The 20,142-nt window shown below is 39.3% G+C and overlaps 2 protein-coding genes across 7 annotated transcripts in view; one reads left to right on the top strand and one right to left on the bottom strand.

Annotated features, from left to right (window-relative positions):
• The first annotated feature begins 53 nt into the window (after positions 1-53).
• LOC113576649 (fibronectin type 3 and ankyrin repeat domains 1 protein) lies at positions 54-6,649 on the top strand. The gene is made up of 11 exons (XM_027008872.3): positions 54-206; positions 1,950-2,130; positions 2,531-2,655; positions 4,235-4,316; positions 4,669-4,743; positions 4,901-4,966; positions 5,095-5,260; positions 5,769-5,912; positions 6,029-6,106; positions 6,233-6,277; positions 6,387-6,649. Exons 1-11 carry the CDS (start codon positions 197-199, stop codon positions 6,423-6,425), a joined length of 1,011 nt encoding a protein of 336 aa, XP_026864673.2. The 5' UTR covers positions 54-196; the 3' UTR covers positions 6,426-6,649.
• A 170-nt stretch (positions 6,650-6,819) lies between these two features.
• adam12b (ADAM metallopeptidase domain 12b) overlaps positions 6,820-20,142 on the bottom strand; it is a 76,705-nt gene continuing 63,382 nt past the window's right edge. For 3 of the 6 annotated variants that reach the window (XM_027008866.3, XM_027008867.3, XM_081721136.1), the window contains 10 exons: positions 19,183-19,378; positions 18,342-18,450; positions 17,297-17,495; positions 17,098-17,175; positions 15,191-15,299; positions 13,942-14,128; positions 13,737-13,845; positions 12,910-13,164; positions 8,705-8,889; positions 6,820-8,530 (listed from right to left, as the gene is read on the bottom strand). In XM_027008866.3, coding sequence (XP_026864667.2) covers positions 8,491-8,530; positions 8,705-8,889; positions 12,910-13,164; positions 13,737-13,845; positions 13,942-14,128; positions 15,191-15,299; positions 17,098-17,175; positions 17,297-17,495; positions 18,342-18,450; positions 19,183-19,378 — 1,467 coding nt within the window. In that variant the 3' untranslated portion in view covers positions 6,820-8,490. The remainder of the gene's footprint in view (positions 8,531-8,704; positions 8,890-12,909; positions 13,165-13,736; positions 13,846-13,941; positions 14,129-15,190; positions 15,300-17,097; positions 17,176-17,296; positions 17,496-18,341; positions 18,451-19,182; positions 19,379-20,142) is intronic. The other 3 variants (XM_027008868.3, XM_027008869.3, XM_081721135.1) reach the window with 2 other exon arrangements.

Here is a 20,142-nt window from a genome sequence, read left to right on the forward strand (position 1 = left end):
TAAGCAAAGCTCGCCCAGTTAACCTGAATGACGTGCTATTTCCATAGCAACAGTAAACTCAGCAGACAGAAGTGTGCTGGGATTCGTAACATCTGTAGCGGTACAGAGGGGTAGCTAGCTAGTTAGGTAACCGTCCTTACAAGTGGAAAGTATACTTTTTTATCATCAATTTTGTACATTTTGCAGAAAAGCAACAATGAACCCAGGTACAATGCATTTTCTTGGTATTTGTTTGAATATTTACTAGCTAACTAGCTAGTTAGCTGGCTATCAGATTATGGGCAGGTTTCGTTAACTTCGTCACAGCATTTTACGCGCAGGTTTTGGTACAAAAATGAGGCCTGACTTTACAAAAGAGAAAATAACTAAAGATACTATACTACATTTTAAATGAAAACTGGCTAAACTAATTAGAAAATACTGAAATGTAACCAAAAAAAGAAGGTGTTAGCTGAAATTAAGATGTCTTGTGCTTCAGTAAATCTTAATGTTAAATTCACGATGTTATAATCACGTTTTCATCCTCTTCATAATAAAAAACGAGACATGCTATGACTAATAAATTATACTGAATATTAACATAAGTTAATATTGATATTGTATAATATCTGAACTGGATTTAACTGGGTACTGGATTGAAATGACAAACTGAAAAGGCCTATAACATGAAATGAACAGCAAAAAAGTACGCTTAGGTTAGCTCAGGTTGCAAGTGTTAACATGTACCACAAGATGGCACTGAGGCATATGTGTGTGTGTGTGTGTGTGTGTGTGTGTGTGTGTGTGTGCGTGTGTGTGCGTGTGTGTGCGTGTGTGTGTGTGTATGCACGCTTCAGTGCCATCTTGTGGAAGCAAGTTTTCTTCCAGCACAGTTTTGTAAGTGGCTTGATTCATGAGTCCTTCACAAACACAAATCTGCCCGATTCCAGCCTTGCTGAAACACCCCCAGATCATCAACGATCCTGCACAATATTTCACAGTGGGTTCGAGACACTCTGGCTTGTAGGTCTCTCCAGGTCTCCGTCTAACCATTGCACGACCAGGTGTCGGACAAAGCTGAAAATTGCACTCTTCAGAGAAAATGACCTTACTCCAGTCCTCAATGGTCCAATCCTTAAGGTCTTTTGCAAACTTCAGTCTGGCTCTTTTTTGCTTCTCATTGATGAAGGGCTTTTTTCTAGCTTTGCACGACTTCAGCCCTGCCTCCAGAAGCCTGTTTCGAACCATCCTCGCTGTGCAATTTACCCCAGCTGCTGCATGCCGTTCTTTTTGTAGGTCACTTGACATCATCTTATAGTTGTTAAGTGACATTCAAATGAGGTGGCGATCATCACGGTTGGTAAAGTCTTTTTCCACCTCTGCCTGTCTGTAGCTGTTGTTGTCCCATGTGTTTGCAGCTTGACTTTGTTCTTATGAACCGTAGTTTTTGAAGTTTTCAAGATAGAAGCAAGATAAAACTACAATTGAACCCTTCTTTTCCTCATTAAGAACCTTTCTTTTCAACTGTCCAAGCTGTATTTTGACTACACTTACATTTTGGGTAGTCCTAGCACTGCTTTTCCCATCCAGCTGATTCTATAACAAGAGAATAACGATGACAGCAGCAGTGGTTTTTATACCGTTTCTTGTTAGAATAGGATTTTGTTAAGGTGTTCAGCATCTCATTAAGTAGAATGAGGTGTGTATATATATATATAAAATTATTATTATTTTTTTAAGTGGGTACTTTATATTTGTAAGATATGTAGAGATATTCAAAATTGTAGCAAAGTACACAGCGTTTCCAGAGGAAACTTTTGCAAGCAAAGTGCTTAAAGTTCTTAGTTCAGTATCTATCTTGTGTTGTATTTATAGGCCTATTTAAATGTGATTTTCTTAATCTTAGGGATTTCTAATCTTATATTTATAAACATGGTTACCGCTCATCATCTCATTTTGCTGTGATATAGTTTCACCCAGTGGACGCAGCACGTCACCTGAACAGCTTGTTGTTGAGAAGATCAGTCATCACAGTATTGAGCTAAGCTGGGGAAATGGGCAAAGTGAGCGCATTGGCCCTACTGAAAGCTGGACTCGCTATGCTGTGGAGCAGATGGACTATAAAACACACACGTATGGAACTATATATGTGTGAGTGTCTCCTGTTATGTTAACATTAGGCAAATTATGTAGGCTTATTACAATAATGTAACTTTAAGTAGGGTTTGCAGACAAGCTTAAAACAAATCTTTCTGCAGTTCATTTATCTTTCTAGAGTACATTTTTTATTTTCTTGCATTGCTTTTATACATGGGAATAGTGAATTAAGAATGAATAGTTAATTGAAATTAATTGCTGGTTGGCCTTATAGAAAAGGAATGGAAAATATTGTGAGTATAGGCTGATTATAGTAATTATTGATTCTCTATAGATCAATTTGTCATTTTTTCTTCAGGTTTTTCAGTTTTCTGTGTTTGTTTTTTAGTTAGTTAATTGATGCTTTGTACATACTGTGTAATTTCAGCCTCTAATGTTTGGTATATTCTGTCAGAGGGTACAGCACCAAGCACATTGTGGAAAGACTAGAGCCCAGCACATTGTGCAAATTCAGATTGAGGATCACCAGACCCAGTGGAGAGTGCCGCCTGAGTCCCACACTCTCTGTCTCCACAACTCGTGAGTCTGAACTTTTCAATTATTAGACTTACTGGATGTATTTGCCAATATGTTTAAACTGAAATCGAGAGATGCAGCCCTGTTTAGCAGTCAAAACACTGTTTGTGGGTTCCTTGAAAAGTGTAATTAGGTAAATGGGTAAAGGAATACTCTTCACTTATTTTAATGGCAGACAGACTGCCTAGGCCCTACTGATTACTATAGTAGAGTGAGACAGTGGTTTCAGCAATACAGCTACACTGTTGGATTTACATGTTGTTGATTTTGGTTTCATATTTTTTACTGTAACTGCCTGAGTGCTGCAGGACAAGGAGCAGAACATACAGATTCACTCAATGGAGACAGACGTTTATTGGCGCACGTTCACGACACCGGCACACACATATAACACAAGCAGTGAACACAAACCCAGGCATTGATAAGGTGAACAGAGGCACAAACATGAACACAAGCAGGATCAATGACCAACAATAATGCACACACTAACAAGGGTTTAAATACACACAAACATGACAAGACTAAACCGATGCAGGTGTGTGCAAGTGTGGTCATGCGGCAGGCCATACCACGTGACCAGTGGGAAGGGGCGCGTTCCGTAACATTTACACTATAAAGTTTGAACCTTTTACAGATGTTTTCAATCTACTAGCCTCAGTATATCTTTTGAGTCTTGCTGTGACTGGTAACAAGCAAATCTGAGGACATTTCACCAGGTATTCAGTAGTAAAAACAAAGAACAGGGTTCCAACTGGTCATGGAATTTCTGGAACTTTATAAAAGTTTTAAAAGGTCTATTACAGACATAGCAAGTCAGGGGATTTGATTATTTTTGGATGAAATCATGGAATATCTGGGAATTTATTTGTAGCATCTATAAATTTTAGTTGTCATTTATCAAAATATTTTTTATGTGATTCCTGTATTGTGTGAATGGTTTTTATGTTGACTTGATTTGTCCCTGTCCATTTACCAAAGATGGTGTCAGTAAGGCACACAAATGCTGGATAAAAGTGCAGGATTTATTCATCAGTAGCAGTAGGATAATCCAATATTCGGCACTGGCAGACTGCGCAATACAGACATTGGAAAAAGCGTAGACACAGTACAAAGGATGAGTCCAACACCAGGTGCAAAGAGCAATATAAAGAAGACTAATAGTACAAAAAAAGCACAGGCAGGTAGTCAGGACATGCAGACAAAGCAATATAGACTATGGCAGAGAACAAAGGAGAGTGTGGCAGAGGTCTTAACCAAGAAACCATAGGCATAACAAGGAGAAGGAGAGGCTTGAACAGTGAGGGTAAGAATCAGCAAAGTGGATGTGACTTGCCAGTGTTTAAATACAGTCAGTAACAGGCAGCAGGTGAAGTGAGTGGAGACCGTACATGAAGCAATCAGTAATCCATGGACCTGGATTGCAGAAGAGGCAGGAGGGGGAGCAGGAATACTTATAGACAACTTGTTTTTCTGACCATTGTAGGAAATGGCAGTTCAGCTTTTTAGTCAGTAACAGCTGACTTAGAGTGGGCATCCTGAAAGAAAGTTGTCAGTTATTTTGTCATTGTGTAACACTCCTCAGGGGAGCCACTGTCTGGCAAACACTTGCACCAAGCTGTGAATATGAATGACGAAGAGGAATTGACCAGAGTGCTGCAGTCTGGGTGAGGAGGCAAGAATACCTTTACTGAGTGACAAAACATGATAGTTAAAAAATTATAGTAAGATCCAATAGGTAGGTGTCATTCATAGCAGTTGTTTTATTAATATAAAGGTTACTAAGCAGTAATGTTCAAGAAGTACCCTGTTATTTTGTGCATAGTTAAGTAGCTACACCTTTGCACATATATAAGGCTAACAAGAAACACCAGTAGATAAAGTGAGTGATCCAAGTGCTGTAAACTATCAAGAAAAAAATCAGGCATAATTATGAGGCTATAAGCTATGCCATTTAGGAGGTATCTGATGCATTTTACACAGTGACCACTATTTTTTCTCATGCCTTACCACTATCAGCATGGTGAATGTGAATATTTGTGACAAATTGGGTTTCACACCACTCATGGTAGCAGCACAAAAAGGGTTTGGCAGGTAAGTGTTTGTTTTTCCCTAATTAAATGCATGCTGGGAAGTTGTTATAAAGTCTGTGCATAATAACATTATGGAACATCAGGCTCTCATTAACTTGTGTTAGTAGCGAAAATGTACACTGACTGCATCCCATGCATGAGAACATTTTGAATTGTAGGCTGGTCCATAAGTTGGTAGATCATGGTGCTGACATTCACATGAAGAATGGCAGTGGGAAAGATTGGTAAGTTGGCATTTGGCCTTTTGATTGGAGGATATTTTAAAGAATAGTCACCTGAATCTATGAATAATCATAATCAACCTCTTAAGTGTTTTATAAACTTTTTAAAATCTTTAAATCATGTGTTTCAGTCTAATGCTGGCATGTTTTGCTGGGCACTTGGATATTGTGAAGTACCTGCGGATGTTTGGTGCAACATGGCAGTCTTGGGACATGGGAGGCTGCACTCCTCTCCACTGGGCTGCAGATGGCGGCCACCTTCCTGTCATCGCCCACATGATTCACGATGGCAGTGAGGTAAAAGAATAGCATGTCAGCCTCCATTTTGGATAAGCTTGCAGCCGTTCAATCTTTCAAGCACTATTTCTAAGCAGCAGTTTATACTAGCTGTTTAAACTAGAGGGTCTTAAATTCTTATATAAGATCGGGGGGCTGACCACCATTTGAGCCTGTGAATACATTTCTGAACTTTAGCATGTTTTTAGCACTGTTTTAGTGCAGCCTGTTTGGCTTTGATATGATTTATGTATGTTTCTATGCCTGTGATAAGTTTTTCAGGAATTGTTCAAGTGTCTGGCTGTACTTGGAACTTGATGAAATCAGTGATTTTCTGGTGTTTCCCAAAGCTTCAATAATAATTGGCCATCATGTCATAGTGCAACCATTGTAGATTAAAATGACTGTAGTATATAATACATCACTCTTGGGAAACTGGACCCCTCGTTTGACTGCCAGTTTGCCTGCTGCTGTGTTCAGTCTATAGCAGTATTCCTTTAAGGTGTGTGTTGTGTATACTTCCTGACAGCTGGATGTGAGAGACAGTGTGTCTCACTGGACTCCTCTCATGAGGGTGTCAGCAATGAGTGGGAATGCTGCCGTGGCCTCACTCCTTATCCATGCTGGAGCTGATGTCAATGTCCGTGACAAGGATGGAAAGACGCCACTTATGGTACAGTCATATGATGCAGTGGCAATCATGTGATGTTCTCAGGTGATGTGATTTGAAGTGTGATGCTTTTTATTTTTGTAAGAGGTACTTTGTTTAAGTGCTGTTCTCTCCAATAGGCAGCTGTGCTAAACAATCATGAGGAGCTGGTGGAGCTCCTATTGGACAACGGGGCTGACCACCATGTAAAGAATGAGGTTAAAAAAAATTACATTGTCATTCACATTATGCATTTGATATAAATGTCCCAAATAAGTTGTTTCCTACTTCGTCATAGGTTTTCTTGTTGCAGCGTAAAGTTTCAAATGTGTTTTTTCCTCCAGTTTGGATCAGGTGCAATAGAAATGGCCAGAGCATTTGGATGGCAGGTGAATTTGTAAAAAGTATCATTTAAAAATTATTATTATTAATTTATTTTTTAAACTTGTATTTTGTAATGATTTTTTTTTGTAATGAGATTTTCTACATCTTTTCCAGAACATCATAAACTTATTGGAAGAAAGAAAGATTCACTGAACTGACATCAACAATCATATGAAAGCAAACAATAACACTAACATTTCTTTCTGTAGAATTTCTAAAACCTATTTAATATGTACATATATCAGTACAATAAGTAATATTCCATATGATCAATCTATTAATTTGTTTTCTTTTTGGGATGAGGTTTCTATCATCAATGCATTAGTGAAAACAAAATCTAGAACACATGAAGAGAAGGTGTTGATGCAAAGTAAAGCCTTGTTTTTTAAATTTTTCACTGGAAGTATTTGAATATAAAATTCTTTGAATAATCCCCTGTACCCAGTTACATTTCAGGTTCTCTCATAATTTCACAACTTTGATATCACAAAGTGATATTACCATTTTGGTTGATAGTATTTAAAAAACATGAAATGATAGAGCCAAAAACAGTACAAATATGTAATGATTTTGATGCCAAAAAAATCCCTTGATCCTTGAAATTTGAAAAAGATACTGATCAAAGTGCCATGGACACTTGCTTAGAAAATAACTAAAGTTAACTCACATTTGTACTCATTTTAACATGTATCAATATGCCTGGACTTTTAACAAAAACATGGAAAAAGTACATTTAGATTGATAAGTAAAAGCACTTTAACACAGCAATGTCAGTTTGAATCTGTCTTATCTAAGCACTTAAGGTAACAGTACTGAAGTTACACCTATATATATATATATATATATATATATATATATATATATATATATAGATATACACACACGCACAAGCACACACACACACACATACATACATACATACATAAAAACAAATAAATGACATTTAAAAAAAATATTAGTGACTGTGATATGTGCCAGGACAAATGTTTACCTTGTAGCCAACTCCTGTTGAATATCTTACATATGTAACTGTTTTTGAAGTAGATCAACAATTAGGATTACATGTCATGAATACAGCTGTGAATCTGTAGGGCTTACTGGTAGAGCCATGATTTGGGCAGTGGAGATCTCAAGAGCTGATGCAAAAGCATGTGCATGTGTTCACTAACATTTCAAATCAGTTCAATAGTATAGTATGAAAGAAGACCCAGCCTGGGTATTTGGGAACCCTCAGCAAAAAATACAGTACAAATTATCCTGTAATAATGAACTTTGAATGGTGAAGGAACTTCCTTTGTTCATAGTTTAATGAAACTATATTACTTATTATAAAGGTTATCTTTTTATCTGCTTAATATCCTGTAATCTGATACCTAATGGTTTTGTTTCTGAACTATGAACGTCCCATACAGATTTGAGCAAAAGGACAACATAAACTTGGTGGATTTAAGATTTTTGGAAATTATACATTGTCTAAAAATCTACAGTTTTATAATGATCAGTAAACGTCTCTAGGTTTTTAGTTCACTTATAACTGCTTTATACAGTGCGCAGAACATACAGGTATTTCAGTATCATGGTGGTTTGTTGATACAGTGTAAACACAATTAGTAAATTATTTTAATCATGTTTTTTCTCAAATTTGCATCAGTCAAATGATGTTTGTGTCTGCAATTTTGAGTGTATCCACTATAAGCTACTTTAAGTGTATTTATATTTCATATTCAAGTTGCAGTTTCTAAGTTTATATGGGCTTAATTTTATTTGATTACAGCACCCAAAGAACTTTAGGCAAAGAACTTCACAGGTTCTTTTTCCAGTAAATATGTTACATTTAAAAGAAAAAGTACCAAAGCATGAATTAGAAGCAATTCGTTTCTGGATTTGGAAGTGTCCATAGTATAAAAAAAGGTCATGTAATCAAAATTTCACAATAAAGCTACCATACAAAACGTGTTGACCACAGTGCAATGTGTTCTTAAGACAATAAATATACATCTTAAATAGTTCTACAAGTACCTGAGTGAGGACACTGAGCACTTTTTCTGAGGCACAGCACCAAAGCATTTGCTCAGTTCCTTTCTCTCTGCGTCTCAGAGACACTCTAAGGAATTCCACAGGAGTGACCAGTGGGTCCAGCAGAGATTTCATAGTGCAAAAGAATGCAAATGATTTTAAACGCTGGTGGAATTCATCCACATTTTCTCGGGATCTCTTGTCAGCGCTCATATAGAGACTGTGGTAGTCTCAGAGGGGGTCTAAAGTTGAACAACAACAACAAAGAACATTTGCTACGTTTCATACTTAAATAAATTTGCAGGGCAAATTTCATATACCAGTTCATTAAAAAGGCAAACACAAATGATATTACAATGTTATATTAGTCACTAACTTGACCACAGTTGGGCAAATCTCTGGGCATTTTCACTGACCTGCCTGGTTGTGGTATAGCAGTTGGTTGTGGTACTGCTGGGATTGGAATAGGCAGGGGCCCAGGTCCTTGTGTCTGCACTCCAACTGCTGAAGTGTTGCGACTCACCCTGCAACCTCTAATGAGGGGGTCTGCAGGCAATGGTTTCTTGGGGGGACTGGGCTTCTCATGGTCCTGTGCGCATACCTACAAAATGTAACATTTATATAGGTGATTATATATATTCTTCTTCATTGCTAGCAATTTCCCAACAATAAGTTTATTGTTAGTTTTTTAAGATAACTAATCTTTAGGTCATTACTTGTTTTTGAGTGTGGTTATAATTTAAAGGCGAGAGAAACATAACTACATTTTTCTTGTCAGCCCTATATATGTCACTTTTCATTGTATGTACCATGCAAGTACTGTATGTACCAGGCAAGAACTGAATGTTCACTGGAGCATATTCATTCATGTTCATTACTGGGACATGTCACAATATATTAAAATGGTGAAAAAGACATACCTACCAGACTTACATCCTATTCTAAATTTCAAGCCTTAGATAGTATAAAAATATATATCACAAGAATTGTCTGCAGTCTATCTAGTTACTTCTACTCAGCAGTCATTTTAAGGACTGGGATAAAATAAAAAAAAAACCTGACCAGAACTGGTGACTAGATAGCTAAGTAAACCTTTGTCCTACCATATGTCATGCTGCTTTGATTCCAAAGACACCATATAGCAGCTGGTGAACTGTAAGGTTGCCCCAGCTATGTTGTTTATTTTCCAGAGTGAAGATCTAATAAGTACAGTTAATAAAATTATGATGTCATCAATTAACATAAAATGCCAAAACTCCCTTTAAAGTGAATAAGATTTCAGTGTTGTACCACAATTTGTAGACACTATTCTAGACACTAGTCTATACCCACCCCTCCCTCCTTTGTGGTCACTAGCATACACAGTGGTCATTAGCATACACAATATGGCATTACCATTGTGAAAGAAAAGGATATCAGTGACTTTATATCTCTTTTAACTTAGGACTATGCCAGCAGCAAATGCTGAGAAGACCTTTAATGATAATATTCAATATATACATTTATTTATTTATTTATTTTGGGGTGGGGGTGGGGCTGTTGTTTTGGGGGTTAGAGGAGTACTCCTCACAGACGTCTTTTAAATAGGCCAGGGAAGTGAGGAAACTTAAAATGTAAAATGTTGCCTTTAAAGACTTCTTAAAAATAACAAAACACATATCCACTAGATGGTACTACACTCCTGACTATTACAGTAGCCCCAGTAATACCATGCTCTCTCATCAAGCTGGTATTGCTGCAGCTGTTATTGCCCCCTATCCATCGGCTCTAGGAACATATGCCGAATGAATAAGTTGTCATATGTTGCTAATTTATTCCAATGCTGAGGTAATGGCATACATGAACTTACTTCACAGACATTCTCAGACAACTTGCAGAAGGACAGTCAGAAATGAACAAGTATTCAGCCCTGGCTGTGGGTAGCCATTTTTAATAATTTGGACTCCCCCTCCCTTAAAAAATAGTTTTGAAATGGCTGTGGGTTTGCTCCATATTGGCAGCTAGGTCTTTTTCTATGCATGCCCAAACAAACATATCTAGTGGCAGCCATTGTATGAAAGTGATTTGTGCTAGCACCACTTTAGCATGCCTCTTTCCCAGAGAATGCAGTGTCATCATTGCATTACTGGCGCTTTCAGTCATGCGTACATGACAGTGAGGCCAATTTGCCTGAACCTGTTTCGGGGCTCTCACAGCTTGACTCAGTCAAGCAGCACAGACACTCGGGGTACCAAGTCAACCAAAGTGCTTCCATAATTTAATAGGTGTGGTTTTGAAGTCTTGAGCTCCTCACTGACTGACAGATCCTCACTGACTCAGAAGAATACAATGTTTTGTTTATGCCTTCCTGTACTGCATAACATATATGCATAATATTGGGGAATGTGGCTAGAGAACTTCATAATTTTTCAAGCTAGTTTACAAAGGAATATGAAATCACCAATTACTAATGCAGTTAAGATCTGGCTGTATATGACACCATTAGAAAAAAAAAGTATCATATTGTCAGAAAATAAAAAACTTAAGGACACGTTTTTGAATAAACTTGAATACAACTAATTGCGACTATTACTTCAATGCTTAAAAGGTTAATATCTTGTCAAGGACTCTGGAGGAGATACTATGTATCTCTGAAGGTACAGCTTTGCATAAAAAGATATTTAATGTTCACAGTACTAACAAAAGGCACAGACTATAGTCAACACCTTCAAGTCTCCATCAAACACTGAACTCAGAAGTCATTGCTCTTACTGCCAAGCTGCTGGGTAGTCCTCACTGATACAACTACAAAACAAGGTACCTGTAATGCTCATCAGAAAGATATTAAATCCTTAATTCAGTTTGACTTTCAGTCTGCGGGTATCCATACCTCCTGCTGTCTGTTTGATTATGCTTAAAAATGCTGAGGCCCCGTGTGGTGGGGCATTGGTTACTGCCTCATTCCTCTGGTTTGACTTTGAAGGAAGGCCCTTAGGACGCTACAGCATCCCTGCTCCCCAACCATGATGGGCAGAGTGTTTCTTTAGCCCCTCCACAGTGGACTCCCATGCTTAGGTCTTAATAAAAATCATGCTCAGAGAATCAGTGAGGGGTCTATTTAGGAGAAAAAAGCACAACACAGCTAGTGGGTAAAAACCACTTCAAATGGACATCAATGTTGTGAATTTAAAAGCAATGGGCTTGGAATATAATAGCTGGACCAGTTTGAAAATGTATTGTTTCTTCGAGTTTTTTTTTTCACAATGCATCAGGAACAGAAAAAAAACATATTTTGAAACCACAGATTTAAATTGTCTATGCCTTTTAGCTATTCCTGAACAGATATTTTTGGTGTTGGATTGTTACAATAGGTTTTGGGGAGAATTTTCCATTTAATATCTGTTCAGTATTTGTTCACATATTGAACAACCTGTAATATTAATTATCCTACATTTACTTTTCAATGTATTTTAAATTTAAACATCAATGAATGGTCATTGCTGTTATATTTCCATAGAAGCGTTCTCTCTCATTTTACTTTCAGTCATCAAGCTGGTGAATTTTACAAATGTTGCTTAAAATATTTAACAGGGGTTTATCGTTTATTTGATGGTCTGGCAGTCTGGCACAACAGAGAGTGAGAATTTCTACTTCACAACTGCCACTAGAGTCACTAGAAGTAATGCAGATTTTCCATGATTTGGTGTCGACTTCTTTGGTCTCTGCCAGTGCTCATGGAATACCTCTTACCCATTATCCACAGACTCCTACTCTTTCAGTATCATTCTCATTCCTCCACCCTGCTGACTCTATAGTTCTCTCTTAATATTCCTGTCTTCACATGAAAATGTTTCTGTGGTTAAAGGTATCATTCAAATGATACATTGCCCAACATTAGCTTTCATTTGTTATTAAACTTTAGGCACTCTTTTGCATGATACAAACCTTTTCTAGTTAACATCATGCTGTGAAGGGATCTCCACCACAGGAGACTCTACCTTGGCTGTTTCTGATTGGTCTTCCCATTTCTGGGTCTGCCCTGCCCTAGGCCTGTTCTTATTCACTATGTAATGTGTATAAATAGTATGTTTCCCTATGCATACTCTTGAACATGAAACACCTAAATAGCATTATTGTGTTCTTGATGGTTAGTTCAGTGTTTTCCAGTTTTAGATCTTTGTGTGCTTGTTCTTGTGGACCTTCCTTTTGTGCTTGTTCTTGTGGACTCGTGGACAGTCACATTATCTGACTGCTTCACTGTCTGTGTCTGTTTTGACTGCAGCTCTTGGTGAAGCTCCAATAAATCTGCTCAGCACTTGCATCCTACTGCCTGTGGCTTGCTTGCTCTGGAGGACCCTGGGCATCTGGCTATGGACTTTATGGACTGTGAAACATTTGCCTCATAACCCAGCATGTGTGTCAATTAGAAACTTATGCTCAAGCTGTGCTGCGCCACAGTTATTTTTAAACGCCTTAATAGTGGTTTTAAGGTATTATAAGAGTATGGTTCTGACTGTTACTAGGCTGTTCCATGCACACAAGTGCATAATCCAAATATGCTATAATATATACTATATACTCTAATCAACTCTTTGGCAATGCATGTTAACTCTGATACAGTACTCTGGCTGATAGGTCTTACCTGGTTAGCCTTGTAGGGTAGCTGGAGGAAAGGGGATGCTCTGATTGCTGAATGAGTGAGAGAGGGTAGAGGCCTGTGGGCTGGTACAGAGGGCAGGGCCTCTAGTCCAGTAGCCACACCTACACCCAGCTTGTTGGGCATGGGTTGGCTTATGTGGATAGGCTGGCACACAGGAGGGCACTGTGGCAGTTGTCGCAGACTGTGAGAATGAATGTTGGGAGGAGGCAGAAGAGGCACTGCACTGAGATGAGATGGCTAAAGAGAGAGTGAGATTGAGAGGGTGTATATTATATACTACACATACACACAACTATGAAAACTATGTATTCCTCCAAAAGCCTCCTTCAAAGCATATTATTTTAAGCAATGTGCTCACCACCCCCACCCCCACCACCCACATACAACCCCTGCTGCAACCCCTTTGCTTCATAAGCAATGCCTTGATCATCAACGGAAACTATTTGAGCTCCTATTATGATACCTCTGTGTGATTCATGCTGAACTAAAATAGAGACACCTCTCTATTATAGTGTGCCTTTCACAGATGACACAGGCTTAATTTAAATTCCTTCAGGGACAGGTCCAAAGAAGAAATCAATTATGAGCCTTGGCGGCATCTTGTTTTTGACAATAAGCCTGGGCGATATTAATTTGGCTAGACACAGAAAGGGAAAGTTCATTCTGCCCGCATTTCCCTAAGCCAGAGAACAATGGAGGTATAATGAATTATGGTGCCTGTGCTCAATGAATGTACTCGGCTGTATTTATTGTGCAAGCGTTTGTGCATGTGCATTTGTATGGGTTTGGGTATGAGAGGGCACGCACACCTTGTCTAATCTAGATCCAGCAGCTCTGGATGGGGACTTGTGCTGGGGAGAGCTTTGGCACATGGGTTGTGACTGTGGTGCTCTGGGTGCTCTACTCCATCCCACTGACCTGTAGAGGAAAGTGTGACACAGTAAGCACATCCTGTGGACCTGTCCAAACAGTTTCTTTGTCTATCTCTCTCTTGCTCTCTCCCTCTGGCTGTACCTGAGCTTCTGAATGGCGCTCTTCTTGTTGGCGAAGAGCAGCCGGACCAGACACTTCCTCTTCAGGCATGCCAGAAGGCTGGCAGCCAGCAGGCAGGGGACGGTGACCAGCATGCCCATGGCAACGGCCCCTCTATCGGCTGCCGTCACATAGGACAACACGCACGTTAATACACACACACCCACATCTAAGGCACAACACAGCACAAAGAGGGGAGACACACACCGAGAGAGAGAGAAAAAGAGAGAGAGAGAGAGAGAGAGAGAGAGAGAGAGAGAGAGAGAGAGAGAGAGAGAGAGAGAGAGAGAGAGAGCGCAGCCAGTGAAAGCTCAGCTCTAATCACTCATCTTACCAGATACACTAAACCTTTTGTGAGACATTTCAGGTGCAGGACATTTACAGTTTGGCACTTGCTATTAAATCCATTAATTTACCAGACACTTTGCTGAGTACCTTAGATTGCTATTTAAAGCAGTGGGTATATATACTAGATATGTACCGCTTGTGCTTTGCATTTTCTTCACTCAGCTTAACTGGCTATGAGATGCTGATGTTACGTTTTTCAGTAGCTAGGTGGTAGCATCACTGTGTTTTCAATCCAAAAGCTTTTGGCTTGAGGTTACCAGTAAAATTCTGACTGGCTACAAATATATAAAACAACTAGCCACAGTGCCTAGTGAGCTATAACTAGCCACAGTGGCTGGTGAGCTACAACTTGCCACAGTAACTAGTGAGCTACAAGGACACTTTAAGTCTGTTACATACAAAACTGGTGTATGAGTCTAAATGCACAGTTCATGTGCCATCTACATGAAAAAAACGTGCTTATTCCACCTGATTTACTAAAGGTTAGACAATTAGCAGGGTCCGATTTTATGTGTAAATTTCTAAAAACCACACTCAAATTACAAGTAGTAATTACAGCTTACAGCAAGATCTACATCGTAGATATCTTTTTTTTTTTTTTTTTTTTTTTTGATGTTCACTCCTGTGACATTGATTTTCTGTGTAATATATTCTCAAGTTCCATATATGAGCCTGCCTAGAAATATTCTAGTGGAATGTTTCAGTAGGTTATGGATTTATTTATTACAACCTATGTCTGAGTGCAACTGAACATGCATTTTCTCTTTTATCCCAAGATTGTTGATGGCCATGTTTGACAAATTTAGTGTGGTTCAGTTTAACCACATTAGAATGTTATGTCCTGCTCTGTTCTCATTGTCAGAGCTATTGTTCATCACTGTACCTGCCAATCTCATTGGTCCACTGTCCACACTGCCACCAAATCCCACTGTCTCACAGAATGGGGGAGCCCAGTGTGCTTCACAGTGGCAGTTCTTCTTGTTGTTACACACCTGCCAAAACCACACAATTTAATGTGTTGTCCATGAAGACCGGCCAATCTAGACTAGAGACCTTTGCATCCTAAACATCTTAAAGAAAAAATAAAATCTGAAATTTTCACTGTAATATGAGTTTGATGTGTGCCTTTCTCCATTTCTTTGGCCATGTGGAGAGTCTTGGGAGTGGCCAGTTTGACGGTTAAAACATATGAAGGAGAGCCCATCTCAAACCAACCACACTCTCTGCCTCAAGATACAGAGGGGAGCTTTGGGGGCTCAGAAGGTTAATGGGTCTCAGCTGCGTATGTATGTGTATATGTGTGTGTGTGTGCACTAGTGTGCAGAAAGGGATTAGAGAGAGCTGGGTGGACTGAGCCACAAAGCACATGCTCTACTGGCAACTATAAGACACACACACACACACACATTCATGCATACAACACACTGAATGAAGTTCACTCATTAGGAAGGAGCAATTGGCCTGATTGGGGGATTAGCGAAAAATGAAACACACAAACATAAACAATCACACACAAATGCTCTATCCTAATTATACACAAGTGGCCATCCAGGACCAACAGATCAGGGACAGGAATAGGTCAAGATCAGCTTTCGTTTTGCTTCAACTACTTTGGACAAATTGTGCCAGGACTGGCCATCCTACACCACTAATCTCAAACAACATTCATTTACCCTGTCAACAATAATCCTTTTCTTCAGACACAAGGGAAAAGGAAGTTGCCAAAGAAACAGGCATTTGCAAAGCTGTCTCATTTGTCTTCTCCACAGCCTAGAGACAGAAAAAAAATGGAATTCTGAAGATGATGATTTAGCTGAGCAACATGACTGTTATGGGAGGGAGGAATAGAGCATAAATAAATAAAACATCATGCCCTCATCCTGTGGGGCCAACCCAAGGTGGGTATGCAAATTCCAGCATAGGCGGGGCGGGGGATCTTGGCCAGGACTAGTAGTTCATCTCAGGGCTTTGCTAGACAAATCTGCACATGGCTGAGCCAAACAATGATGAATCGGGTTTTAAGGAGAACATAAATGAAGCTATTAAATACGAGTGATTTAACCTTAGAGGGGCAAAGAAGACTGATCGCAAAGTAATGCAACAGCTGTTGGAAATCATCAACCTATGTGGTTATTAGAGTCAGGTGAGCTTAGGATAGGAAAGGGATGACTGAGTGTCTAACATCACCCCTTTGCCCTGTTGACACTGTTTTATTGGAAATGCAGTAACAGGTCCAGCTCTAATCATTATTGAATATACGATGCTGCAATGGATGAAAAGGCAATAAGACAGGCTAGACAGAGTAACAGCCATTCAAAAGTGCTGTTAATCAGCCTCTTTGTACTTGGCTGAGTGATAACATGATATCATGGGAAGAGACCTACTCTGGGCTGGTAGTCATGGGGTTGTCACATAATTGAAGAACATACCACACTCCAACACCGAATGGCCACTTTATGTTTGCCTTTTATAAGTGCAAAATTATAGACTGAAGCATGTTGGCACACATACTTTGTCACACTCCCTTATCCTGTTCATCTTTGGTCAGTATCTGACCACAAGACCACTACTAAATGGATGATTTGTCTTCCACATAAGAATGTCCAGCCACCATTGCTCCTATCAACAGAAACTGACCATTGATAAATGGCATCAGCAAATCTAATAGAAATTCTGCATGGCAACAGATGGCAAACTGTACATTTTGAATCATTTTGTTTTTAATACTTACAAGGGGGTCAAAGGCCATAACCAACAAAATGAACTTTCTAGAAATGTTACATTACTCACCCCTCTATCATGACATTTTCCTGAACATGCATGCACTCCGAACACACTGACATTCCGGCACTGTCTGTTCAAACACATCTGTGATTGGACATGGAAAGACAGAGAAAATTTTGAGTGGGTGTCAGTTGCAAACATCAACTGCACTGATTCAATGTTCTGTGCCTGTTACTGCAGCAGGAAGCACTGTTATTTGCCATACCATGCCCTCAGCACACTTGGTGCCCACCAGCACCAGTCCTGGGTCAGGCATGTCATCGCCAAGGTACACGTGTGTCCCTCTACATAGAATACGTCCCCCCTCATGCAGTGGGATGTTGGTTTCTATGGAAACAGCATTTGTACCAATAACGGGCCTGTTGGCACCCCCCTGGCACTGAATTTTCCCACACTTAGCATCCCTGTATCAAAACACACACACACACACACACACACACACACACGCACACACACAGATTAATGGACAAGAATAAAGAGCACCCACTGTTCTTTTGAAAAATAAAAGGTGTAATTTGAAAAAATGATCAAAGCGTAATCTATTTTATCAAAAAGGCAAAATTTGTTTGGGATTATCTTTTTTTTTTAATCACTCTCTCTACATTTCTACATCTCAATAAGTCTGTGACTGAGAAGTTAAATCTGAACTACATAGCTGATGTTTACAAAAAACCTACAATGCTATACAGGCTGACAACAATGTAAACAATTTTACATAGCAAGAATGTTATTTTCAGTTTTCATAAATTTGACAGAAAATGTGGACCCAATACAATTTGACTGGAGTGCAGTCTAAATAGTTACAGGCTGAACTCACAAATGTAAGGGTTCAGTGTCAGAACTATTCTCCACTGTCTATCTGTAATACATGCAGTCATGCCTGGGTGGATATATGGTTTAGAAAACCAGTGAGGAGACCCTCTCTTAGCCTCGATCTACTGCAGCATCTGCCCGGCAGTAGCAGCAAACTGCAATTTACAGCAAAAAACAGACAATATGATAAATATCACAATGACTGAGGTGTAGTCCAACTAGAGCTGTTCACCTGCTCATGATTTCCTCTTCTCACATTATTTTGTGTATGTTAGTCATGTCATGTCATGTCATGTCATGTCATGTCATGCCTCTAGTCTTCATCATGGTCTTTCATGCTGACTGTCTTTGTATTGTTCTTTAGTGCTGACTGTCTCTGTAGTGTATAGCATGTAAGATGGAATGTTGTGAATGAGGTGTGAAAGGCTACACCATACCGCGCTTCACATTTGGCAAAAGAGCCTCTAGAATCTTTTCCACAGTTCCCATAGGGGTCTCCTGCTGAGTTCACCCTTTCAAAGCAGATACCAGGGGCTGGTTTGGCCCCTAGGGAAAGAGACAGAAAACAGACAGAGAAAGAGAGCAAGAGAAAGAGAGAGAAAGAAAATACAAAGTCAGCAAAACACTCTATAAGTCTATAAGTCAGTGGGACCTGTCACATTGTTACACTCTTGTTCAAGTTCATTTCATAAAAAAGAGAGGTGGAATATTGCCTGAACATGTATCAAACAGAAGCCTGTGTCATATTAGAGGCAAGATTTATTAACTCTGTAAAAAAACAATAGTGTTGTGATATATGAGCCTATATCCTATGTCTGCTGTACATAAAGAGAAACCCTTTATTCCCTTACTATTGCATTTGATATCCAAACATATCTGTAAGGTGAAATGGCTCATCAGTTAATGTTTAAACAGACATAAATACATGTACAAACACACATACACTCGTGCTTGCGCACGTGCACACGCGCACACACACACACACACACACACACACACACACACACACACACACACACACACACACACACACACACACAGACATTTACCATAGTTTACAGATTTAGGCATTCCTTTTAACAGACATTGAAAAGCCTTTTTTTCAGTTCATAACAAGAATGTTTTAGAGCTCATCCATATTCCTAACTGTAATATAAAATTGTGAATAAGTAGCACAGATCATGTTTAACTTAGGTGAAGCCCCATGGAACAGATGGTATTGCACTTTTACACAACTAATCTGGTCCCCACAAGGTGATGTACTCCTACTGTACTAACCTGGCCCCCACAGGGTAATACACTGTTGCTCATGGGTCTGACAGATGCCATTATAGCAGTAGCCATCCATGCTGTGGCACGCGTGGCCATCGTGCAGGTAGACATTCACAGGGCAGTGCGGGCTGGAGCCAGTGCAGAACTCAGGCAGGTCACAGGAGTTACTAGACTCTCTGCATGGTGTTCCAGCAGGCTTCAGCTGCAAGGACATACAAACACACACACACACACACACACACACATAAACACACACACGCACACATGCACATGCACACACATGCGCAAAGAGAAGGGTCAGAACAAAAATGAATAATTAAATGAAATAAGCATCACTGCTATATTAACAACAAAAATGCAAGAACACAAAGGAATGTTCTTGGTAACACTATCTAGAAATACAATAATCTGAGAATCCAGTTAAGATAACAATCATATAGGTTAAAGCTGTCAAAATGCAATCGGAAAAAAAAATCATCTGAATTCAGTGGTCCTGAAATCAACTGCTAACAACTACTAATAACAATTAAATGTAAAAAAATTAAAATAATAATTACGAAGCATACAAAACAGTTGACCAGAGCTCTTAAAGTTGTTTTTAATGCAAAATGATAAAGTTACAGAACACAAAGATGTGTGACAACCATGCCATCAAACTGGATAAATCTGTGCACCTATGCCAGCCAAAACACTCCAGACACAGGTTTCTTGCTGTGACCTGCACAGCTAAGCCTACAATAGGCTTAGCAGTGCAGACAGACTCTGGTGTACAGGATTCCTGTCTCCTCCGAGCTTCCTTCTCTGATTTATGGTTCTGGAACCCTCAGAGGAAATGCAGCATGCGCATTTAGAGCGTAAATGACAGTTCAAGTTGCATTCAGTAATGGGGCAAAGAGAATGTGTTTTCCATGCTTTGCTCTTTTTCCTCCTCTGAGAAAGAGAGGAAACAGTGTGGGGTAAGAGGGA

Source organism: Electrophorus electricus, chromosome 10 (genome assembly GCF_041902795.1).
Source record: "Electrophorus electricus isolate QZ-2024a chromosome 10, ASM4190279v1, whole genome shotgun sequence".
In the NCBI taxonomy this organism is placed as follows: domain Eukaryota; kingdom Metazoa; phylum Chordata; class Actinopteri; order Gymnotiformes; family Gymnotidae; genus Electrophorus; species Electrophorus electricus.